Consider the following 26927-nt stretch of genomic DNA (forward strand, 5'->3'; position numbering starts at 1 on the left):
AGGTCAGCTGTGATATTTAACATTTAGCAACCACTGTTGACCTATTCTGCCATGGACTATCCCTTTTATTTGCTGAGATACAGGGGACCAGGGAAGGTACTGGGGCAGAAATGAGCGCTGGAGGCCTGGAGCAATGGCTTTTGACAAAATAGAGAAGTATTTTGGTATTTTAAAAACTGGTATAGCTATATATCACTGTGATAGTTGAATGACAGCCCAGCTTTCTTATATGTTTACAGCACTTTACAAGTAACCAGGGAGGGACAAGGCAGGTACATTAAAAATATTTTAAGTAAAGTCCATGTGGAGATTAAAACACACACGTACGCATGTGTATGTTCCAGACCCTTTTTCTTAAAGGTGAGGATAAGATTTTAGTACTCAAATCTTTTATCTTTGGTATTCGTTATGCTGTACTCAGAGCTCTTTATCTGGCTAATGAGGCTGGTAGTGTGAGTAAAGCTTTTTGGAAGATGACTATCTTACAGAATTAGTTACCAGGGAGAATCTTGTTTAAATATGGCCAAAGTCAATAAATAGACCTTAGATCCTTTGGAAAAATATAAAAAATTACAAGTTCAAAATTATTCAGTGGGAGAAATGGGTAAAAGTGGTCAAAAGGTACATACTTGCAGTTACAAGGTAAAAACAAGTTCTGGAGATTAAAGGCACAGTATGGTGATTACAGTAAACGATATTGCATTGTATATCTGAAAGTTGCTAAGATAGCAGATCTTACAAGTTCTCATCACAAGAAAAAATTTTAACTATGTGAGGTGATGGATGTTAACTAAACTTGTGGTCATCATTTGGCAATATATACCTGTATCAAATTATTATGTTGCATACCTTAAACTTATACAATGTTATATGTCAATTATACCTCAATAAACTTGGGAAAATATTCATTTTCTAAAATTGTTCATCAACTGATGAATGGATGAACAAAATGTAGTATGTCCATACCATTGAATTCAGCCATAAACAGGAGCGAAGTACTGGTACATACTACAACATAGATGAACTTTGAAAACATTAAGGTTCAAGTGGAAGAAGCCAGTTACAAAGGACCACATATTATATGATTCCACTTATATGAAATGTTTAAAATAGGTAAATCCATAGAGACCAAAAGTAGACAAATGGCTGTCAGGTGTTGACTGCTAATGGGTACAGCATTTCTTTTGGGGTGATGAAATGTTCTGAAGTTAAGTAGTAGTGATGACTGTACAACACTGTCACTATATTAAAAACCACTAAAATGTACATTCTAAAAGGGTGAATTTTATGGTATATAAATTATATTTCAATAAAGCTGTTAGTGAGATTAGATTGTTCATTTTTCATTATCTATTTGAGCTGCCATTATATTTTTAAAATTAACTAAAATTTGTAGAGTTTTGGTATCCTTAAAAATTGCTATAGCTGACTATAAATATTACTCAGTGTGAGGGTGCTAGTATACAAATACTTAGTAGATAGGTATATCTGGCAGGGTGGAAGGAAAAGGCTTGCCTGATTTGGAGTAGAGCTTGCCCAGTTCAGCAGAGCTGAAATCAGAACTCCAACTAACTTGCTATTAAGGTCAACTGCTTCAGCTCACATCAATATTCATCACTTAAAAATACTTTAAACATTGAGCAATACGACTGTGTTCAGTAGGGTAGCTAGCGAATTATCTATCAAGGCTCTGGTGTAACCAAGAGAGAAAGGACATCTGAGAGATATAAATTTTCTGAGAATATTCTTGACTTTATTTGAGCATTTAAAAAAAAAAAAGCAAAGGGCTTATTTTCTCATGCATGGTCAAATTAAGAAGAGTAGTCTGAAAATACCATGGTACCATGTACAAAATTACAACAAGCAGAGGTATGGAGGTTCATAGATCCCCATCAGAATGTGGGAAAATGAAATACAGTTTTTATATTTTTAATTCAGTTTCCATACTTTTAAACATGCCAAAAACCTTTTTAAACACTTAAGATCTTTCTAGAATGCTGGAATGTTAGAAAATAGAAAATACAACTGAAGAACAAATGCTTCATGAAGAATAAAAATACTGTAAAGTGAGATTCTCACTTTACCCTTCAGCCAGGAAAGTTATTTCCTAAGGAGGACCTATTATTAATTTAGCTAAAAAATTTCTGTGCTTCAAATTTATACAAATTAACAAAGCTTCAGATAGTATTTACCTATAAAAAAAATTATAGTCAAAGATTTCTTTCTCATGGGCCTGTATTTCTGACATTCCAATTTAAGCCAAGTATTTGAAATACCTGCCATGAAAAATAATTACCCTTGAACTAAAATATCTACTATACCTCTAGGGTTAATCATGGCCACATCTATCCAAGCATAAGTACAAATCCTCTCTTTCTTCTCATCTCTAACAGAAATGAAGTTTCCATAAAAAGCAAGTTTACACTGACTGCCAAATAAAGATCACTTTGATGGGGTTTCTGTGCCCATTTAACTATAGAATCAAATGTCAGGGAGACTTTCAAATTTATGTTGTATTCTTAGCAACTGGGCAAATGGGCCCATGTTGATTATCTGGAGAGCAGGCAAAATGATGGTGTTTCTTAAGTCCTTAAAGGAACTGATTTAAGAATGATCAACATTTTAATGGTGTTGTGGATACAATCAACTTCCCCTTCCCACTTAAAAAATTATGAATTATTTCATATAAGAAAAATTTTGAACTACTTCATATATGTAGGAAATAACAAATACCTTGTATCCCATAAGAAAGAAAAATCTGAAACAACCTGTGTCCAATAACAGAGAAATGAGTGAAGAAAATGTAGTGTGTATGTGTATATTAATTAAAAAGGAAATTCTGCCATTTGCAACAACATGGACGGTTCTTGAGGACATTATGCTAAGTGAAATAAGCCAGACAAAGACAAATACTGTATAATCTCATATGTTCATCTAAAAAAAATGAACTCATAGAAATAGACTGGTGGTTGCCAGAGGTGGAAGTAGGGGAAAGGGGTGAAGGTGGTCAAAAGGTACAAACTTCGAGTTATAAGATGAGTAAGTTCTGGGGATGTAATGTACAGCATGGTGACTATAGTTAATACTGTACTGCATATTTGAAAGCTGCTAAGAGAGAACTCTTAAAAGTTCTCATCACAAGAAAAAAAATGTATCTATGTCAAGTAATGGAGGTTGACTTGTAATCATTTTGCAATGTATATCAAATCATTACATTGTACACCTTAAACAGTGTTATATGTCAATTACAATTCAATGAAACTGGAGAAAAGAGAAAATACTAATTACTTTGAAGGTTTCTGTTAATTTACATTTAAGGTATGGAAGTGAGAAGAAAATATACAGAAGACCTTATGTGGCATAAAATATACAGTTATGGTTTGTTGTCTTCTACTTACCAGAGTAAAAGGATTAGCTATGATATTATGCTTCTGCCATTCCAAAATGTCCCTCTATCAGACATGATACCACAGTAAACTCAAATTTTAGTTAAGACCACCATATTAGAAATGTCGTATTAGGGAATATGCAAACTGGATCAATCTATTGAAATTTTTGGCAAGAATTTAAAAATGGAAACAGTCTGGGCATCTGTTCCAGTCTGGGCATACACATTTCACTGAACTCACCAAATCCTTCCCAGCCATATCTACAGAACTGGAAACCCCAAATATAAAGGAAAAAACAAAATTCTCTGCAAATTTGCCAATAGGGTCAGTCACGCAGCAGAACACAAATTGGACTATTTCATGTGCCCAGTTTACAAGATTAGATTTCCTGTTTCTTGTGTGTACATATGCAGATTTTTCTTTGCAGAAGTTTTTCAGACAAAAATCAAAATAAAAACAACCTCTGAACCTTTCCCTGCCTCTCCCACCTCAACACACATTAAGCTAATGAAGGGCATATTTATACCCAAACTCTGTCAGAGGATAACATGTGAATATTTTAAGTCACAGTTTTGATATACAGTGCTATTCCTGGCTATTTCTGATACTAAACAAATGTGCTCAGGAAGAAAAAAAAAGAGAGGTACGTGGGAAAGGTAGCTGACAAATACAGTTGCTCTTTCTTTTTTCTTAAGAATCCTCATCCCACTGCCATCCTTTTCATATGTGAATTTTGAACCTAAACTGAATGAAAGAGGCTAAGAATGCATGGCCAATGACTGAGATAAAGGTCATTGGTATTACAATTTAAGGATTATTTTGTTAACTTCTAAATACATCAAATTCAATTCAACTGCAAAACTTAGAAATTTAGGTGAATGGATACAGAAAACACTAATGTACTGTATCTCCTAAAAAATATAGCATGACAATCTTCACAATAAGACATCTGCAATGCTAATATCAAGTTCCGCATTTCAGTGAAAAGAGTGAATCAGTACCACTCAACCCTTCTACACTGATACCCAAAAGTAAGATTAAAGTCATTTCCTTAAGAAATGTTTAACAAATAATTTTCAACAGCTAGTACCAAATGCCAGACATTGTGTTAGTCCTGGGAAAGCCCATCAGGGACGATAGACTTGTAAACTGGGCCTTTCCTTCTGAGGGGGGTGCGACAGGATTCCCTTACTCAGGGAGTCACACGTGGTTTCTATGGTCTGATGCAGACTCCCCAGACCGAGGGGAGGAGATGTTTCTATCTCCCCAGAACCCCATCTTGTTAACTTTTTTTTTTTTTTAAGTATCTCACTTCTGTAATCCTTGCAGGCTCTTTTCTGTCATCTAACTGTGGGATAAAGGATCCCTGACCTCCCAGCAATTTTCTCTTCCTTGGTAGTGCAACCACTTTTAAAGATTCTTGTGGATAACTCAGAAAATCTATACCTTTAACCCCTACATGAATTTTCAATGGCTTAGAATATATTAAACTGTTCAGAGAAATTACAAAACACTACTATTTTTTAAAATTGTATATCCTTCAAGTTGGTTACCTCCTGTTTGTTATTACTTTTACATGACAAATTTATACTACCACGAATGCCTCACATTCACATCTTTCTGCCTTTGCTTATACTGTTTCTATAAACTGGGATCAAGGTTCCATATTTCTTGTAGTCTTACACATTAATTATGGCTTAAAGACCATTTTTTCTGTGAAATCTTCACAAAACTCAGAAGATCAGGATGGTTTCTCTCTTAATCTTTATACTATTTAAATCATCATATAGCTATATCATCACTAATTATTTTATATTAATCTCCTAGAAGGAAAAGTTCAGTAGACCAAATAAAGGTTATATATGCTTAACTGGATAAATAATTTTAAAAAGATCATCATGAAAAACCTTAAAAACATAAGGTATGTATTAGTGGCTCTCCATGTTTCACTGCAGCTCTCTCTCCTGGTCTGGGTAAGATATAAGATTGCACTAGCAGTATGTGCAGATTAAAAAGGAATGACTTTAATCTGGGAATACTGTACCTTTAGGCCCTTTCCCAGGTGTCGGTTCTACAGTAGTTTTACTCCATATAAGTATGACTCCACCTGAGTCTCCAGTAAGAACATCTCCATTCCCCATAAATGCTAAACACTGCACAAATTTCGGTTTTTCATATTTCTACAAAGAAACAATGAAAATTTTCAGTTTTCCCTTTAGCATAATGACTTTACATTTACTCAACAATTAAAATTTTATAGTGAACTTGTAACATTCTGATCCTTACCCCAAAAATTCCCTGTTTCCTTGTTAGTGAATTACCACTCCAGGTCCAGAAAAAAATATGAGATTTACCACATGTTATTATGATATTTGCATCTGTTGGATGGAACTCCACAGCCAAAACAACTTCATTTGTTGTCTGTGGAAAGAGAAATAAAGCTTTAGATGAACGTATATCCTTATCTCCATCAAGTACCAATTACAACTACTGATAAAATCTTTTAGGAAATGCCTCTTCTTCCAAGATCTATTTTCCTGAAAAGTTTTAACAATAAGTTTTTATAATAATGATTTAAATTTAATGTCCTTATACTATATCATCTTTTATGCTATTTATATAACTTTACACTAAAAAGACATTTATATGAACTACAGTTTTAGATTATTTTAGTTTCTTATACATTCAGCAAAAAGTACACTAAAACTATCAAATGCAAAAAGCACTGTACATTTGTCAGTCTTATCTTTCTTTGTACTGTTATTACTGACCATTCACTTAAAAAATATTACTGATTTAGAGATTCATCTTCAGGTAAAATGCTTAAAAAGTAGATATAGAATGGTCACTACTGATTCATATAAAAATGAAAAACAAAAAACTAAAAGCTTTTATGCTATTTCCTAAAACAAAAAACCAACCTAGAAAAGACCGGAGTTAAATTTAAAGGAACGGGAATGAAAAAGGGAGAAAACAGGCATAAGAGTCATAAGGGAATTAGAAGTAAAGTTTTTTTCATTGAAATTACTGAACTGAGGATGTTTTTAAAACAGTATATTTCAGTATGTTCAGCAAGTCATAACTGAATTCTTACTAAATTGATGTTTATGGTAAAAGCACCTACTCGAACTTAACAGTGAGGTGAAATCCATGTGCTTGTAAAGCCGTTTATTGTTAGCTTGTATTCACCTGCAGGGTAATTATTAATCTCCATTTTTAACTTAGCAAATAACTTTATATGGAAGCATTCCTTATTGCAAACCAACATGGTAAACATGGTAATCTTATGTACAAAGTTAGTTAAAGATAATCCATTTTATATTCTAATAATAAAGTGACACTTGAAAGAATTGACCTAATTTTAAAAATTTTCCTATGGCTCCAATATTTCTGCAAATTTTACATTTCAAATACTAACATATGGGTTCTATGGCCTTGTATAGGCACATAAATAAAACTTAAATGGTCTAATTTGAAGGCTTTTCCCCCTTATCAGGTTACAAAAAGAAGGAAAAGGACAGTACCTTCTTGTTATAGAATTCTCCACAATGTTTGGTATGGAACTATATATACCTAGCAGGTCAAAGTAAATTTTAAAGATAATGTGTTAATAACGAAGCAAAAATTAGTTATTTCTTTTCCAAAATGATGTTGCCTTTTAAAAATTGAACAGTACTTAGTTTTCACTTTAGACAAAATCGAAACTACTTGACAGCTAAATCTTATGCCAAACTGATTAATCAAAGGTTATAAATCAAAGGTTATAAAATTAACTACAAATATTCCAAGTATACAGACCTGTGGTGCTAGTAATAAGATATTCAATACATAAACTGATTTATGAAATCACTTTGGGTATGAATGTAGCCTTATAGGATATTTTAACTTTTTATTTATGTGTATTATATAAACAGAAATGTTCACAATCCTATGTAGCTTGATAAATTTTCAAAAATTGAACATGCCCCTGTACAGCATGTAGAGCAAAAACTAGAACATTACTAACATCCCAGAAACATCTCAGATTCCCTTTTCTAATCACTATGCTCTTCCCCTTCTTAAGTAACCATGATACTAATTTGTAGCACCATAGATTAGCATTGTATGTTTTATTTAAATGGGATCACACAGAATGAACTTGTCTCTGGCTTATTTTATCAACATTACATTTATGAGATCCATTTCATGCTGGTGCATGTATTGTAATTTGTTCATTCTAACTGTTGTATACTATTCCTTTTTATGGAAAGACCACATAATTGATTTATTTATTCTAATATTGATGGGTATCTGAGTAATTTACTTTTACAATTGATTACTTGCCTTTTGGTCAACACATATATTTACTTCTGTTGGGCTGATATGTAGGAGTGGAACAGGATGGGTCAGAGAGTATGCATATGCATACAGAATGTACATACACAAATCCAGTTTTCCAAAATGGCTGTAACAATTTATATGCCCAGCAGCAGTGTACAAGAGTTTCAATTACTTTACATCCTTCATATGTTTGTCTGTTTTTATCCATTCATATTTCCAAAAATACTGAGCTTGTCAACTTCTGTAAAAATCATGCCGGATTTTGACTATTTTGGACACACAGATCAATATGCAGAAAAGTGACATCTTTATAATACTGTCTTCTATTTTTACTGTATATTACTCCATTTACTTAGGTCTTCTTTAATTTCTGCCAATAAGGTTTTGAAGCTGCCTTACTGAACTTTAAACTTAAAAAAATCAACAAGTTATGTATCAATTTCCCCAAATCCTTATGACTTAGCCAAGAATAGAGCTCATCTACAGTAGAAAAGAGTAAGGTCAACACACAGGGAAAAGCTATGAGGAGAGACAGAGAAATCAGTGATCTAGCACCGGAATTATGTCAATCCTAAGGCAAAATTCCCTTATGACCTTGACGAGAGGTTTTCTTTTTCTCTCTAAACATGAATCAATAAATTCTATTTAAGTTAGCTTTTGTCGTTGTGAAGTCACTTTGCTAGCTGACTGGGTGTGAGAAGCAAGGGACATGATTGATGCCCAAGTATCTAGTCTGGGTAAGTAAGTAGAATATGGTATTAATCACTGAGAGGTGAAACTGGTTGAGGGCTAAAGATGATTAGTACAGATTTGGATATGTTGATTTTGACTTGTAGAGCTTCAAATAAAGCGGGCAAAAAAAAAATGTAGGTGTAAGTCTGTGAGAGAGACCAGGGCTGGAGCTAACTGATGTGGGACACAGCAGATAGTAACTAAGGCCGTGGTAGTGGTATATGGTATCAGTGGAGGACATGGGATATAACCCTGAGGAATGACAACTTAAGGTCCTGGAAGGGAGATCAAGGAATGGCCAGTAGGAGGAAAACCATAAGACATCATCTGGTAGCCTTTACTACAAAGGATCAAAATTCACATATTTCACTTCTGTGTAATTTCCTGACATCTTATATTCCTTTCAACAACAATCAAATATACTCTATTTCTTTCAAAAGATTAACTTACACAAAAAGAAATTATCTCTTTTGACCAACACACTTGGTATTGAAGCTTGAAGCTTATACAAAACTGCTGAAAGAGGAGGAAGGAGTAGGGGGGAAGAAGGAGGGAGGGAGGGAGAGAGAGAGAGAAAGGGAAAAAGAGAGCGAGAGAGAAAGCATGAGTGAGAGCAAATGAAGAGGAATGGGATGTTATTTAAGAATACAGCAAATATGTCATAGGCTTTTTTTAGTCATCCTGTCACTCTGAATCCCTCTGAAAGCCTGTCAGAATGAGGCCATTTCTGACCCATGTGAATGCAGCTGCAATGTTAACCTTACATTCTTCTCTTACGAATCATAGCCTCATCCACACAAAGGGATCAATACTATTCTACAGCAACTATAAAATATGCTGTAGCATTTTACATACTAATCCCACAAACATAATTAAGACCAAATAGCTTCTCATTACATATGCTTTTCAGTTATGTCAGCCATACTCCTAAGGTTGAATTTTTCCTTTAGATTTTTAAAGCTTTAAAGATTGAATGAATTAACACATGTTGTTAAAGCAGCAGCAGCCAAGTAGAGTATTCAGTCTTAATTTTGTGTTAGACACCCACCTACTTTGGCATTTTCGTAGCGCAAAGTGTCTAAAATAACACTGAAATTGGCTGAAGCTGCATGACAATCTTAAGAATACTGGAAGAATTGTATTCTTAATATCATAAAAATGATGACAAATCAATAAATCTGATGAATCTGGCCAGTTGGTATACTTTGCAACTTAAATATGTGCAATATACTTCCAAGGATCTGCAAAATACTGTACTCTAAAAGATACTCAGAAATTTTTTTGATTTACCTTTATTTCTGCACCTTTTGATTTTTTCTGCCAATCCCACACAGTAAGCATATGCTCATTGGAGTCATCGATAACACACAAATGAACACCTGAATCCTAAAAAAGTCAAAGGCATTTTAAAATTTTTAGATAAGGATGATTTTCTAAGAAGAAATGCCACATTATTAAAACTGCTCCCACCTCCCAAAAAAACAAAACCTGCCAACATTCAGATAATCCAAAATCCTTTAAACTCATGGCTTCTTGAAATATAATGAATCTACTACTAAGACTGTATTTTCCTTAGAAATATAATAAAGATTCTTTTAAAAAATATGTTCTATTTTTAATTTTTTCCCCTAGGTTGATTCCTACTTGCCATCTAGCTACTCCTATTATTCAGAGATAGCAAATAATTCATTTTGAGGATACCCTAGTCTCTTCTGCATCTTATGCTTCCTTCTTGGCTCCTTGCATTTAAAGCATATATGTCCTCCACCCCAATCACTTTTTGGCCTTTTGGCTAAGATCAAACATAAAGTATATGCCCTTGAGGTAGGCATGAAGTGTACATAATTTCATGACATAGCTCTTGACTAAATTTTGATAGTTTGATGGAACAAGCTGAATTTAATGGCTAAAGTCTGCCAATTTCAGTTTCCTATGATATACCTGATTTATATTAATATGACTACACAAGACAAATAAAACATAACAAAATTCCTATATGTTTTTCCAAAACCATTTTCATTCATATAGTTTAAGCCTCCCAGTTTAATAACTATGGATAATATTAAAGATTTGTGGGGTTTTTTCCTCTAGTAGCATTTGCAGTATATGCTTTAGATGTCTCTGGAACAAGGAAATACTGTGGTGAAGAGAAGAGGTACCAAGGAAGGGCAAAGCTTACTCTCTTCTCTTTATCTTTCTTTTAGCCTATTTTGGAATGATTACCTAAAATTAGGAAAAGTTAAGAGTATGAAGCAATTGGAAATAGTCTTAACATTGTAACAATAGTATCAACAAAATGACAACAGTTCCTGCTACTGAGATTGGGGGTGGGGGTGGGGGGGGAGTAAAAGAATTTCCTTTCTGTCCTTTTATCTCCTTTTCTAAATGCCTTTCTCCCAATTCCTGACTCATTTGACCCTTAACATTCAGTGCCTTTAAGCTAGCAAAGCTGTATAGCCACCCAAATTTATCTTTTTGATCTAAAAATGTCCTATCCTCTTCCATGTGCCACAAAACTCCCATAATCCAGAATATAGCTGCTGATAGTTAGGAACTGAAGAGAGAACATGAATACATAAATATATTCTAAAATATGAATGACACCCAATAAAATCTGGAGGAATATTTACATTTTAAATTAAAAATTGTAAATTCTAAAATATAGGTCTCCTGTATACTCTATAATAATTACATATAATTCAAGAATAAATAGAATGTTTAAATGAGTAACATCTTGTTTTATTTTCCCCTCCGAATAAAGCCTCCAGGTTTACGTAAGATTGCTAGACACTGAATTTTAAACTCATGTTGTCATCAATTCAGAACCAAGATAATTCATGATTTTAATGAATATAAAAGGTTTGACTATTTCTTTTGCTCTAACATGACATTAAGAAAAGACAATATTTGTGAAGATCAGGCCAAGTTTCACAGCTGTGAATTTTCTAAATAAAACAGATCTCCATTATTTAAGCTGAACAAAAGCATGTTTTATTGATTGTTTCTTTTTTACTATGCTATGTATGTATTCTTCTAACCATTTCCTGCTACTACAATGGAATTCTATCTCAGGACAGAACAAAATTAAGTATAATTAAGTGCAATATCCTGGATCCTATCTAAACCAAAGTTCTTTAGTTCTTAGGTTAAAATACTGGCCATTGCTAAGCAACAGCTAACATCTCATTTTTCAATTGAAAGTTATCACTTTCTTTGAACACATACACACACACAAAACTGAGCTTAACTTCTTTTTTTGCTTCTTTGTGTAGCATACTTAATCACTCCTTTAAAATTTATTACTTACTGCTTTTGAAAAATCAAGGCATCCTACTCCACGCTCGAAAGTTCCAAGTCCAATAATTTGCAGTGTGGCTAGACTAACTGAATCCCACACTCTGACATGGGGTTGCAGAGGCTGCAAAAACAATGGGTAAAACACAAGATAGCAGGACAAACTGGTATACGTGTGGATGCAAATGAATATCACAACACAGAACTGTTTGCTGTCTTTAAAAATAGGGATGGATAAATATCTAATAAAAAAATAGCTACTATATTTAGACATGCCCTTAAAGAATCTTGAACACGTATTTTCTTCTCATACCATGAAAATAAGGAAATAACAACAGTGACAATAATAGTAGGAGTACTTACTAAGTGCCATATAAAATTCTAAGTACTTCGTATGTATTAATTCATTTAATCATCATAATCCCAGAGGTATGCAGTATTACAATCACCATTTAATGGAAGAGGAAACTGAAGTACAGAGATTTAAATAACTTGCCGAAAGCTATGCAGCTATTAAAAAGTGTATTCAAGATTCTAACCCAGGCGAATTTGCTCTAGATACCTGTTTTTAGCCTTGCCTTTATTCCTGAGAAAATAATACTTTTTAAAATCAGTGTTTAATTAATTGCTGAGCAAACGGTCCTTAAGACAGAATGTGAAACTGGAAGAGGTCTTACAAGTCATCCAATATAACCCCTCCAACTCCTTTTTATTAAAGAAACTGAAACCAGAGAATGTCACGAGTACAGTCAAACACTGCTAATCAGTAATCATTAATATTCACTGCCGATCCTTACAAATAATGAACTTGTTAAGTAAGCCTATTTAATAATATTGAATAGTAACTGAAAAATTTTAAATGTTATCAGTTCTAACTCATATATAAAATCAAGGGGTCTATAAATTTAGGGAAATCGCAGTACCTCTGGCAAACATTAAGTTATTCTATGTTAAAAAAAAAAAGTAACAAGCTTATCAGTTCTTTCCCATTTTGACAAGTAAATAGTTTCTTTAGGGAAAACTTTTGTTTTGTGGACTGTTCTTATATTCTAATATATTCTAATATTTTCTCCCGGGCTTATACTAGAAATCTCTTAGTAGTTAAATTTTAGAATAAAATGAGGTATTAAAAATTACCATCAATTCCATTCTAACAGCAATGTCACTAGGTACCGAAGGTATAAAACTGTGCCACTCACCCTTCCATCTTTATCCACTCCAGCTATCTGTCCAGTTGCAATCCTAATTTTGTCAGGATGTACAGCAAGGCTAAAATGCAGTATTAACAACAATGTTACATACAGGAAACATGTGAAACAGCAGAAATATGCCTTAGTACGAATATTTTAAAAACAAATAGTTTTTAATCATTAAAAAATCTAAATGACCTATTTATTTTCTTTAGCAAATCAAATAAACATCAAATATCAAAAGAATTCTAAGTTTTCAGCTGTACTTTCTTTGTTAAACTCAATGGAAATTAATGGAACACTGTATGAAGAAAATATTTATTCACAATTGTGGCCTGATAAACTTTTATTCGTTCAAGTTCCTTTCTAGTCCTGCACCTATGTTCATGCGCAAATTCACATGGTTTTATTATATTGAAGATGCAATACTGCACTGTATAATTGTAATCTATTAAAACATAAGCATTCTCCCATTTTGCTACATAATCCTAATGCATATTATTGACTTAACAGCTCTTTCAATCCTTCTTCTTTTCTGCAAAGGAACATAGCAGTGACCATCTTCACACCTAGTGCCTCCAACCTTTTAATTAGTTCTTAATGCGAAACTCTCATAGATCAAACTTGGGGCAAGGAACTTTTCTGTACAAATTGAACACAGTGCAGCATATATGCCCACATTTCTAATGATAAATGTTATGAGTGACTAGCAAGAAATTTAAAAAGATGTCTTCATGTCCATATATAGAATTTTTCTACATCTTGCAACCAAGGAGCAAGCTCGACTGAAAATATAAGGTTTTTTTTGTTCTTGTATTTGCTCATTGCTTTCCAGAGAGCAGTTATCAATTTAAATTGTCGTAAGAAATGTTTCACTTTTTAAAACATTTATAATTTCCTCAGATTAAGAATTACATCTTTTAAAATGCCTTGACAATTTGATTTGATTACTAAAGAGGCCACAGTTTATCAATGTTTCTTTAACAAATACTATTTCCTCTTACTTAAATAGTTTATGTCCTTTATTGAGATCAACTACACATTAAAACTAAAAATCTAATATATTAACATTTTGTCATTCTTAATTCAGATCTTTTAGAACACATTTTAAAAAGTAAAATTTCTGGATTAGGTTATTACATTTGCATGGTTCAAATATCAAAAGCTATAAAAGACATAAGAAAAAGTCTCTTTCCTACTCTGCCCTATCTGCTAAGATATCCTCTACCTCTCTACAATTCCCAACCAGATAATCACTATAATCAGTTTCTTATTAATAATTCTGGACAATCTTTACATATGTGGAAGCCACGATAAGTATTTATTTTCCACCTCCTTTTTTACAAATGGTAAAACAATGTGCACATTTTCCTGCTCCTTAAATTTTGTACTTGGGAGTACATATAAGGATCTTTCTATATTAATATATAAAGAGCTTCCTTATTCGTTCTCTATACTTGCTTGGTAACCTATGAGTACACCACAAGTTCACTGGTTCCCAGCTAAAGACATTTCGACTGTTTCCAATCTTTACTATCACAAATAATGTTGTAATGAATAATTCTGTACATATATTATTCTTCCAGTGTAAAAGGCAATATTTTAATCATCTCTAAAACTTTAACAATAAGTAATATTCTAATAGTCATATTTTTTTCTGATATACAGTTGCCTGAATAGTACAGAGAAGCTTTTAAATGTTAGAAAATGAATTTAAGCAATAAATGATTGAACTTAAGAAGTAGCAAACTTAACTGAATAATTTAAAAACATGCCTAAGCATTGAAAAGGTATTCTCACATTTTTACAGTTTACATCCTATGGGATACTTATGATCCTTATTCAGCCATGATTTCTTTCTCTCAAAAAGAAAGCCACGAGTCCAAATTTTATCTGCATAGATTAAATCATCGATAAATATTTGGTAACTAATAATCATTCTCAGATATCTGTAAGTCTCGTGTATCCCACATATATTTGATACTATAGGCCGGAATGAAATGACCATAAGAGATCTGAGAAAGCAAAACAGGTTCCAATTGAGATTTACATGTGAAATGTTTTATGGCGGCTGAAACCACAGCAACCATTTTGGTGGCCTGTAAGTCTTTTTTTCTTTTTAAAATATTTTCTACAGAATACTCATAATATCCTTAAATTCCGAGCTCTCTACAAGAAATCATTTCCAATAAAACCCAAATTAAAAAAAGAGAGCATGCAAAAAAAAAAGAACAATGTGAAACAATACCAACCATTTCACACAGTCTGTATGACCCAGGTAGTGTCGTTGAGTTCTCTCCTCATAATTAAACAGTACTACTACTGATGCTATGAAATAAACTATTTCCCCAGTAGGAAGAAGGTAAACATTAGCTCGGCAGTCCTTTCCTCGATAACCATATCTTAAAAGAGTCAAGGTTTTTAATAAATATAATTTTCAAAGTGTTAAATTTTTTCAAGGATACTTCAGGGAATCAAAAAGATATAAGTGGGACTGAACTGGAACTACTTTACTACCTGCCATGATGATCAGATTGTTTGCCCTATTCGAAGATATTAATTTTGGTGATTTTAAATTGCTAATAGCAAAATACATATGATATGTGAAAGAATCAGATGTGGCATCCCCTTACTTTCTCAAGTAGTTGTTATGCTTAATACATTTACTTTACTTTTTTGGCATACTAATTTTTCTTAAATGAAGCAAACAAATTTGCTGTCATGGTACAGAAGGATACGCCCACTCCAGTTTGAGCTTCTCAGGAGGCAGTTCTGTTCTGATGTCATCATAGTTGTCAACATCAGAAGGAATAAACATTGTAATTGGCCGACCTCGCATAAACATTTTAACATATTCTCCTTCTGCAGAAACAAGAGACAAAAGTTAAGTCAGATGCCTTTTCTGAATAATCATAGAAAAGTAGATTACTAATGTGATACAATAAAAATGATAAAAAATAGAGTTCTCATCTCATTATATATAAGTTTTTTGTATAAAGACCTAGTCCAAAACATCATAGGAAAAAACTACTGGTCATTTTCTTAAAGGAGAATAACTACTTTCATAATTAAAATATAATTTATCTGTATCAGTTGACACATTTCACCACAGCCAGGAAGGATGAGGTCGAAAAATGCAAAAGAAAAGAATTTTATGATAGAAGTTTCTCTGATAGTTGAAAAGAAGAGAGATTATCAGGGTAGACAACAACCACGTCTACCACACTACTTGATCAACCCACAAATGTTGTAATGACATACAAAGAACATGTCCTGAGAACATACCACAGGGAGAGGAGTCAAACACTCTCATGTCAGGCTGGGGAGAGAAACTAAGAGCTCTGCTACACATAGCAGTGAGCAGAGCTACTAGGAAAAGAGGACCAACCAATGTCCCTCACTTCACAGCTGTGCCTATAATCGGCAATTAAATTTAATTACAATACACTAACATTTTAAAGACAATACTAGGAAACGGTTTCTAATTAGCAGCATAGGTCCTAAAACATCTTTTATTTACAGAAACCAATAGCTGTTTATAGGATGTGCAACAATCTAATATAAAAAAATGTCAAAAAGACAACTCTAGAATCAAATCAATATACATCTTTCACAAATGGAAACAATACTTCACTTAACAATTGAGATTCTTATGCCTTAAAAAAAGAAACAAAACAAACAGAACCAACAAAAAAACTTCCGAGCTATCACTGGCCGCAGTCTTTCCAACCACCTACAGATAGGTTTAATAAATGTTGATAGTGTTTATAAAATGGTTATAAAATAACCTAAAAGAGAAGGAGAAATTAAGAGACGGAGTGCTATCTAGCACTTGCCAACCTGTCTGGCAAAATATGAATACAGCATTAGAAACAGACTGAGAATGTGGTCATCAACCAGAGGCTGATACAACCCTTAGAACCTCTAACGATGACCTAAACCTCTAAGAAGAGTACATAATAATAGTTTATATAACACAAACCAACGGAACAAGAAGATAAATTACTTTGCTGAATGCCTACAAGAATTTATTCAGTTGGATTTAAAAACTGTGCTTGTTATGGGTGAGAAGTTCAAGTTATTTTTATTATTATTACTCACAGTGTGCTGCTCAGCCTCTAAGATCTAAGAACAGGCTAATACCTCCTACGGAATGGTTTTAACACCACATGATGTATGTCTTTATTACTTCTGAATCTAAGAGTGGGCTCTGCTTCCTGATGATTTTTAGCATAGCTGAACTTTGATGATAACTAAATGATTACCAACTGCAACTATCTCCCTTCTGCAATCATCTTTATCTATATCTCATCCTTTTTTGTACAGTTTACTTTCTTATAGGTGTGAATTTGTTATATTATTTTCATTCCAGTTTTTTTTTTTAAGAACATAAATTCTCAAAGGCAGATATCCTGTCCTTTGGAATTTCTCCCAGGACCTTTGATCAAAGATGTATATCATGAATGCTTTCTGAATAAAAAAGTAAAACATTTATTAGATGCTTCTACCGCCACTTAGAAGAGACTGTATGTCCAACAAAGGGAACAGGTTAGGGATAGTATCAAAGAAAAAAAAAAAAAGTTTTCCTTTGCTAACAGAGACAGCTCAGAATACAGCATTGATTTATCAATTGGCAAGCAGCACAAGCAACTAAGTAAAGGAACTATCTTCTGCTTGTTAACTTTTCTAATATAAAAATGGCAATGCATGTTAGAATGAAAATACTTTCCCTGACTGTAAACTGGCAGTATATACACTGGAGACCAAGTAAATAATCTAGGCAAAATTGTAAACAATTCCTGGGACTGACAGGGAGGCAATACATTACAGCAGAAAGGACATTAATTTTGGAAAAAGACTGATTCAGATCCTTACTAGCTGTGTGATTTTGGCATCTTTTTCTCATTATATAAAACAATAATACTACTTGGAATTATGATTGATTAAATAAGATACCATACTGTAAAGTATAATATGAGGTCCTTGATAAATATTCATTCCTTTCCCTTTGAGAAGAATTTGTAACCATTCTAAACACTGTCCAGTGTTTATAATATACCATCTAACACACTGTAATACCTCTTCATAAGCTTTAAAGTAACTGGCCACAGAACAGCAAGGGTAGGCAAATAAGCTCGAATTCTGCTGATTCTATCATGTACATTTTAAAACGGGTCACAAATTCAGATATCTGTAGGCCCAGGCCAGAAATGCAAAATGAAAGAATACAGGATGACAGGTTTGGGTGGCAGACCCCATACTCCATCTTAGGGAGGCAGCAGCTAGCCAGCTCCATGAAAGATGTAGGCCCAGTGTTGCCAGATCTTCTCGTTTTTCAAGAGAAGTAGGAAATCTATAATTTACCGCAAAATTTACAATTTTAAAATGTTTACTCCTTTGCCAAGAAAGGAAAAATAGCATATAAAAAGAGTGCATACAAGGTCGCTAGTTTGCAATCTCTTTTTTCTATGATAGCCTTTGCCTTGGGAGTAAGGTAAAATATATAGACAAAGAAGAGCCTCTTTTCTCCTCAATCATTGTTGATCCAAATTCTCACTGCAGACTGTTCCCTGAAGCTGTCAGTCTTCTTGATCTTGTAGTCAAAGGACTTAATTTGTTTTACCCCAATGCTACTTTCTAGCTGAGATCAGTACTATTAAAACAAAGCTTGGTGGTCCCGAAAAAGAATGTGAAGAAAAGAAATTATTAAACTATCTCATGATAATTAGTAAACACAGTGGAGGGCTATTAGTATTCAGAAATAAAGATATTGCTTACCAAAATGTAATTAATTTCAACATTTTATCTCCCACCCCAATACCATAAAAATTCCTGAGATTGAGAAGGAGGCTACACAGTAGAGAAAACACAAACTTGGTGATAAAGACAGATTTCTTTTTGAATCACAGCTTTACCATTTCCTAGCTTATGCTCAAAGAAAACAAATATCCTTAACTGAATCTGGTCAATGATAGCTTAATTATAAAAGAAGAAATTCTGTGGGATACTATTAATAAAAATACCATAAATGCCATCATTCATCTTTCTAGACACATAAATGTTGGAACTGAAAGATATCCTAGAGCTAGCTCATCTAGTCCAACACTCCACTTTTACAGAGGGGGAAACCAAGGTTTAGAGGGGTCAATTTAGTTTTTAAACTGTACTCCAAAATTTTGTCTATTATTTACAACCTGGGAAACATTTTCGTCTAAAATTATGCTCTGTATCTGTCCAAAGTGATACCACTGGTTATTGAATACTTAGAATGTGGCTAATTTGAATTGAGATATGCTGTAAGTGTAAAATATACACCAGATTTTGAAGACAGTATGAAGAAGGTAAAATATCTCATTAATGATTTTTTAATATTAATCGCACATTGAATTAATATTCTGGGTTAAATATATTAAACTTAACGTTACCTGTGTCTTTTTACTTTTTAAAATGTGGCTACTAGGACATAAATCACTTACGTGTTATACATTATATTTCTATTAGACAATACTGTTCAGACAATGGTGAAATCCTCAGCCTAGTCCATAAAAATCCAATTACCTGAAAATACAACTTACTTATAATCCAAATAATACTAGCTTGAACTCTGGACCCAACAGTAGGAAATCAGAGAGCACAACAGAAGAGAAGATGATCTTTCTGCTCTACTATCTTTGAGCGAATGCTAGGCAAAAATTTGAAATTCTTGATGTTACTTTCCTTTCTACGTCCTTTTGACATAACCTCCTAGCATTTCTCCTTCAGTATCCTCAGGTTTTGTTGACCTTCTACTTCACCATCTCCCCTAGACTCTCCTGTTCCCCAAAATAATTTTCATATTTCCTAATTGCAAAATGATCTTCATATTTCCTAATCCAAACTTTGTGGGATAGTTATCTCAGGTGTTCTAAGAAAAGCAGTATTGCTGAAATTATTCATACTGATGTAAATAACTGATTAAAAATCTTTTGCAGACTAACACTTCAGGCAGAGTGGAGAAGGAAGTTAGTATGGGGCAACTCTGCTCCAGGATTAATACTTCCATTTTTTTCACAGCTTGCTCTATTTCTAGACTTGGGGGGAGCAGGGGGGAAAGACTTCCAAATGCAATGGCAGAGCTTCAGGGGTTTGGACTATGACTGTACTTACTGGCATAATGGGTACTACTGTAGAAAGCCTTCTGAACTTTGGGAATGCCTGCAATTTACAGCATTTTTCTCCCCCCAATTTTTACTTTCAAATCCATTTTTGTTTGTTTGTTTGTTTTAGTTTTACAATCTTTAGAACTAAAGAGCCCACCAAAACTGGAATTTGAATTTTATATTTAACTAAAATGTAGCATGTGGGGTGTGATACTATCTGATTTCAGCAAACAGAAAATTAAAGAATCTTTATTTAGTTTGAGCTTTTTCTCTGGTATTACCAGTTCTAGTTCCCCAAACTACAGTTATATGATAGGTAAACAAGATCCTAGAAATATTGACTATAATTTTACAGTAGAAAGTGACAAAGACCATTTTAGGTAGGCTAAAATCCGTTCTAAAAGAATGTTTTTTCCAAACAAAAGATTTCAAGTCCCAGTTAATGATCCAGCTCTATTTTAGTAATAATTTACTATTTTAAAATTCCAATGAAACAATGTAACCTATAGAAATCTTTGGACTTTGAACAAGGAATTTGATTTGTACTATCATAGTCAAAATTTCATCCCTTTTCAAAGGGCTAGCTGTTAAAATAGATGATAAAAAAAAAATGTAGATCCCCAAATTTTAAAAATGAGAAGTAGTGAATTCAGGAGAATATAAACTAATCTTATTTTATAGATTTAAAAATTCCTAGTTGTGAGACTTGCCAAATATTATGTAGTTAGTTTTATTAGCTAGGACAAAAACCTGGGTCTGAAAATTCTGACCAAGTATGAAAACACTACATTAATTTTCTTGGTTCTATAGACAGAGTTCAACTGGCTGGTAAATTTTACTGAATTCTTAACTACATGGAGGTGGGGGTGGCGTGAGGATGCACAATGAAGATGTAAAAGATGTGAACCTAGCCCCTTAGGAGCTTACAATGGAGACATAACCAAGTCTTACACATCAGCTAATCAATTCTTATACTAATTACTATAATGAACCAACCTACAGTTAACTACTTTCTTGAATCCAAACCTCAGTTAATCAGATTTCTCTTTGCTGTTTTGTTTACAGCTGTGATTGTCATAAAATTATTTGAAAATATCAGATATGGGAGTTTGCTTAAACATTTTAGATTATTTTTACTGCCTAAAAAAGTCTTTCTTTGGGAAAAGATAGAAATCTATTTCAACAATATAAGACACACAAAACTTTTAAGAGACTTGCTATAATTGGTATAGTCACTATAAAAAAGTTTAGAGGTTCTTCAAAAAATTAAAAATAGAACTACTTTATGACTCAGCCATTCCTCTTCTGGGTATTTGTTCAAAGAAAACCAACACACTAATTCGAAAAGGTGTATGCACCCTTATGTTTGCTACAGCGCTATTTACAATTGCCAAGATGCGGGAGCAACCTAAGTGCCCATCAACAGACAACTGTATAAAGGAGATGTGGTACATATATACAATGGAATATTACTCGGTCATAAGAAAAATGAAATCTTACCATTTGCAATGATATGGATGGACCTAGAGAGTATTCTGCTAAGTGAAATAAGTCAAAGACAAATACCACGATTTCACTTGTATGTGGAATCTAAAGAACAAAATAAATAAAACAGAAACAGACTCATTTCACCTCTAACTAGGTCTAATAATTATCCTCTTTCCACTATACCACTTTGCTTTCCTTTCCTAATCATAATGAAGCTTCTATTGCTTAGAATGAATCCGTATTTTATAAATGTAATAGCTAACAAAAACAAAATTGAATGCGCACTATGATAAATGACCTCTTCGCCGTTGCTTAACACAGCAAGAAAGTGCTTGCTTGTCTCAGGGTTTACGGACTTTGTTTTCTCTGCTTGTGAAATTCTTTTCTCCAGATAGCCACATATTTCACTCACTTCCTTTAGGTAGCACAAATATCACTTTGTCAGAACAGTCTTCCCTAAACACTCTCTATACAATAGCAATTCTCTACTCTCCTTATTCTTTGCCAATATGCATCACTTCTTGACATATTATGTATTTATTAAATGTTTTTTACATGGAGAATAAGTTCCACTGAATTCAGACATTGCAACTGCTGAATTTGGGTGCCTAGGATATGTCTTGACAAAATAAGCACTCAATAAATATTTGTTAAATGAATGAATGTTTAAAGTGTGTATCTGATAAAGAACAATAAAGAAACATATTAGAACCATGATAGCTTTTAAAATGACAAGATTATTTATTTTTCTCCAATTCTGTAAATGATTTTATATTTTTTGGTTATTTGAACAACTGTTTGGTTACAATAAATTACCAAAGGATTTTGGACAGTATGTATTTCAATGTGACTTTTAAGTATTTTTCATTTGAAGCCATTTTTAGATGGGTAGCTAGGTAGCTAATAAGAAATAGTCATTTACTTCTCAGATTCTAAGATATTATGACAGATATTCTTCCATCTAAATAGACCTGTAGTAAGCAGAAGAGTATGATTTGGTTGACTGATGAGTTCCCTTTTCCTCAATTAAGCAGGCTTCTCTCCAGTAGGGATTTGAGTCATTCAGATTCTCAACAATGATCAATTAAATTACATGCCAGTTCTAAACAGCACAAGTTTAAGATGCTACGAGGGAAAAATAATTTAAGATTATTCAAATCTTTTTGGAAAAAAATACCCAAACAAACCAAACAAACCAGTAACATGTAGCAATTTGAGGGCATTCAGGTTCTGCCCTAGAAATGAGGACATGTGACATTTATTTTCCATATTTAAAAACTGTCATATGTTTGATAACTTAACAGTTAAGGAAGAGCTTATTCGCTGTACTCATTTTGCTTGTTAAAAATTTGTCAGACTGTTATTTATTTTGCCCAATAGATAATTTTATAAAAGGTGCTTATAGTCCCCCAAGTTAGTTCAAAAAACTTTCTAATCAATAACTTACCAAATAAATAGTATTGTACTAGAACCTAACTGCTACATCTAACAACAAATAGTCCTACAGGAAAAATTCAGTTTAACTTGATGTGTTAAGTCTTTATTTCTCCCATGATGACAGCAGATCCACTAGAACTAGGGAGAAAAGTAATGAAAAGGGTTTAGACTTCTGGGATTTGAATGTAGATAAAGATCTAAGTCAGTAAGAGCCTCTTTTTAGTGATATAACCTGTCCTTCCACCCACACCCAGCCTTAGAAATTGCCTTGTGTACATTCCATTATACCTCCCATTGCTTTTACCCATGCTTTCCTTTCTTCTGCCTAAGTGTTGATAAGAACATTCAGTTTTACAGCTCTTCTACTCTATTGTGGCTGAAGGTCACAGGCCCTTGAGGTAAAGTTTTTCCTCCTACCACTCACCTAAATGTACCAAATGTAAACTGGCTTCTTCCCAAATCAAAGCAGATGGCTGGGAGTAAGTTACACTTGTCATTGTTAAAAAAGAGCTAAAAAAAATCAGTAAGTCATATTTTTAAAAGACTCTCCAAAAGTGACACATACATATTTTAGATTAATAAAGTATATAAAAAATGTGTTGTGAAATGAATACCAAACTTTAAAAATATATCTACAATGTCAAATGAAGATCATCTATTTAATAATCATCTTTCATCTTCCTCTACACATTTGAGTGCAAGGTTTTACAGCCAGACTCATATATCAAATTTATTTGTGCCAGAATTATGTTTAAACATTTCATTATCTTTATTTTTTACAGTAATCTTTTGAGGATTTATTATTGTCTCAATTATAAATGAGAAAATAAAAGACTTAAGAAGGTAGAGTAACCTCAAGGTCACATAACTAAGTAATGGTGAATCCAGTCTCTGGATTCCAAAATACATGTGTTTTAACATCTGCACTATGTTGCTTGCTACACATCTCTACAAGTAGATTAAGTCTTATAGACAACTCAAGTATAACTGTCCAAAACCAAACTCTTATTCTTTTCTATACATCTACTCCTCCTCAAATGTTCTTTATTTCAGTAGATGCCTCTTACCTATTTGTTCAAGCTATCCTTCATAGATTCCCTGTGTTCTTTATTTCTTTACCTCACTTATCTCCTAAACTATCCTTACCTACCTAACAGGCTGAAACACAAAGGTTCTCCCTGAAGGTATACTCTAGCAATAAGAGCCTGCTGCAGATAGAATATAGCTGATTAAAATGGCAAAAGAACAGACTCAAAATCCAAAAATAAGGCTAAATGCAAGCAATATTCGACATTAAATTCCAACATCTGGGACAATCTTTTTGAGTTAAAATTCTCAAAATAAGTTAAGTAGAATTTAACTTATTTTTCTATAACCTTTTTTAGCTTTTCTTTCTTCCTTCTTCCAAGACACAGGCTAAAGTCCTGCTTCGTGATGCGTCCGTAACAAGAGCCACTCCTTTTAAAAACATGTGTTTACCTACATACCCGAATATTTTTGAAAACTGTCACCAACACAAACCACTCACTTATATACTAATCTTAAGGTCCTTTTTCCTTCCAAAAACTATACCACAATATGAGAAAGAGGCAGGCAGCTCCTTCTCATTTACCCAATATTCTCAGATTAGAAAATGCTCACATTGTCATTTTGCCTAGGTCACAAGACTATTATCTAGAAAAGCCAGGACCAAACACTAAACACAGAGATTCTCCATTCACTGCTCTTTCCATACATATCACTACATCTGTTTTTTTTTAAAAATTTTGATATACCGTAGTAAGGGTTGTTTTTGTAAATAAAATCTCATTTTTTCCTTAAAGTATTTCAACCATTATTTGACGTATATTTAATTATAAAAGAGGGAAAAAAATAAGATCGACTAAAGGAGAAAAATGCCAGCTAAAATCAACTTCATTTAAAATTTCTATGTAAAAATAAATGATTCAAAGATGATTATAAATATTTTTCTTATTAGAACCAAAGGAAGAAGTAAAAATCCATAGGTATCAATTTAAATCTCCAACAAAAATTTTAATCACATTGTTAATATATAATAGCCCAGAAAATAATTATGACAAATAGAAATGAACTGTAAAAAGCATGCACAGAAAGAACATGCTTTCATTTAAACAGCATGCTTTAAATTTGCAAGCAATCCGAGGAGAATGTAAAACTAATGTATAAAACTTACCTACTTTGCAATTAAATTAAACACACATTTATAGAAAGTCTGCTCTCCTTCTTTTGGTCAGAACAAGCCAACAACAGCAAGTAGCCAAAAATTACAATTAATATAAAAAAAAATTTAAGAGAAAATGGATTTGCTAGACTCATTATATTTTCAGTCTAAGCTTCAAGAAATGAGTGATTATTTGCAATGAAGTTGGCAAGACAGGAAACTGAGTTAAAATTTATCCATCTTTTAAATGGCTTTTCTAAGTACAACTTTTATTGTTTTTAAAAATGGAGAAATTCCCTTTAGTGTTTTATATCTTTTTGTAATAATGTATTTATTTCTACTGTTAACTCTGAATCTTCAAAACTCACAGAAATAAGATAAATTTTTAGAAAAGTAGTTGGATTCACTAGTTCAAATTATCATATTTCCTTTAGTAGTATCAATAATGAAAAGCCAGATAAGAGATCCAGTAAGAAATTAACTTAGAAGGCAACCAACTGTGTAGCTTATTCTTACCTTGGCTGTTTTTTTCACGGGTTGACATTTTTGCTGGTTGAGACAAAAATGACATATCTTACAATAAAAACTGGGCATTTTCTTAAATGATTATAATAATGTACTTCTCTTTCATTACTATGAGCTAATAAAGTATACTGAATAAAAAGTCAATATTCTTATCAATCAGCAAAAATTTAACTGAAGTAGAAAAGCAACATAAATATTTTTTTAAAAAAGCATTTTTCATTTACCTTGATTGATGATGACATCTTTATGCCTACAAAAGGAATTCAAAGACATTTATTTTATAATTTTATTTGGGTGACCATTAGAACCACCTAAAGTTGTAAAAGCTTCAATGCCTAGGCCATAACACAGATAAAGCTCTAGAAGTGATTTTAAAAGCTTTAGCATTTTAAAGTTTCTCACTAGTCTCAACTACTAATATATACTATTTTATAAAACAATGCATATTCCATAAAATTACATAAGTAGTGAAAGCACAGAAAGAACTTATGAAAGGAAAAATATTCAAATCTTATGGGATCAACGAGCTTTATTATGTAAGTTGAGGATTAACTCCTGGAAGACACCATCCTTCTTAGAACTCTTAAAAGAAAAAAAAAACACTGAGAAGATAAATTATAATATGGGTTTTTTAAAAAGAATGATTCAAACCAGACATTTAATTGTACATGCAAACATGGCAGTCACGTAATTAATTTTTAGTTTTAACTGAGAAAGTCTAATACTTACTTGTCTGTATTTTTTATAACTCTTGATATTAATTTTGATGTTGAAACTGCTTTCAATAATTTATTACGACTATCATCTGAATTTTCCCATGAATTATGTGACTTTTCAGCCGTTGGTCGTTTTATGCTGCAAGAAACATATCAATTTCTTAGAGAAAAATTCTACGAGTGACGGTGACATATAACTGACAGTTTAAAGAGAACATAAAAGCAGCAATTAACATTTCCTTAAAGCTAATCCAGAAAAGAAGGAAAGATTAGTTGAAAGGTTCTTCCTGGATGAGTGAAGGAGTTAAGCAAGGCAATTACTGTTTTATAATTTTCACTATATTCACAAGATTCATTAGAACAAATATTATTTGATTAAAAAAATTTATGCTTTAGTTGTTAATAGAAAAAAACCCATTTGCTTAAATCTCTAAGCAACACTATTTCTCATAATTTGTGATATTGTGTGAATCTGTGAAAAAAAAAAACCTGTGCTTTTTTGTGTCATTAAAAGG

The 26927-nt window shown here is 32.7% G+C and overlaps 1 protein-coding gene across 3 annotated transcripts in view; it reads right to left on the bottom strand.

Annotated features, from left to right (window-relative positions):
* EML4 (echinoderm microtubule associated protein like 4) overlaps positions 1-26927 on the bottom strand; it is a 133119-nt gene that overhangs the window by 27662 nt on the left and 78530 nt on the right. For 2 of the 3 annotated variants that reach the window (XM_015587538.2, XM_006909644.3), the window contains exons 5-14: positions 26426-26551; positions 25921-25946; positions 25688-25720; positions 15664-15787; positions 15178-15327; positions 12935-13004; positions 11749-11859; positions 9732-9827; positions 5676-5810; positions 5434-5569 (exon numbers count right to left, since the gene is read on the bottom strand). In XM_015587538.2, coding sequence (XP_015443024.1) covers positions 5434-5569; positions 5676-5810; positions 9732-9827; positions 11749-11859; positions 12935-13004; positions 15178-15327; positions 15664-15787; positions 25688-25720; positions 25921-25946; positions 26426-26551 — 1007 coding nt within the window. The remainder of the gene's footprint in view (positions 1-5433; positions 5570-5675; positions 5811-9731; positions 9828-11748; positions 11860-12934; positions 13005-15177; positions 15328-15663; positions 15788-25687; positions 25721-25920; positions 25947-26425; positions 26552-26927) is intronic. The other variant, XM_006909645.3, reaches the window with a different exon arrangement.

This window comes from Pteropus alecto, unplaced genomic scaffold (genome assembly GCF_000325575.1).
Source record: "Pteropus alecto unplaced genomic scaffold, ASM32557v1 scaffold131, whole genome shotgun sequence".
In the NCBI taxonomy this organism is placed as follows: Eukaryota; Metazoa; Chordata; class Mammalia; order Chiroptera; family Pteropodidae; genus Pteropus; species Pteropus alecto.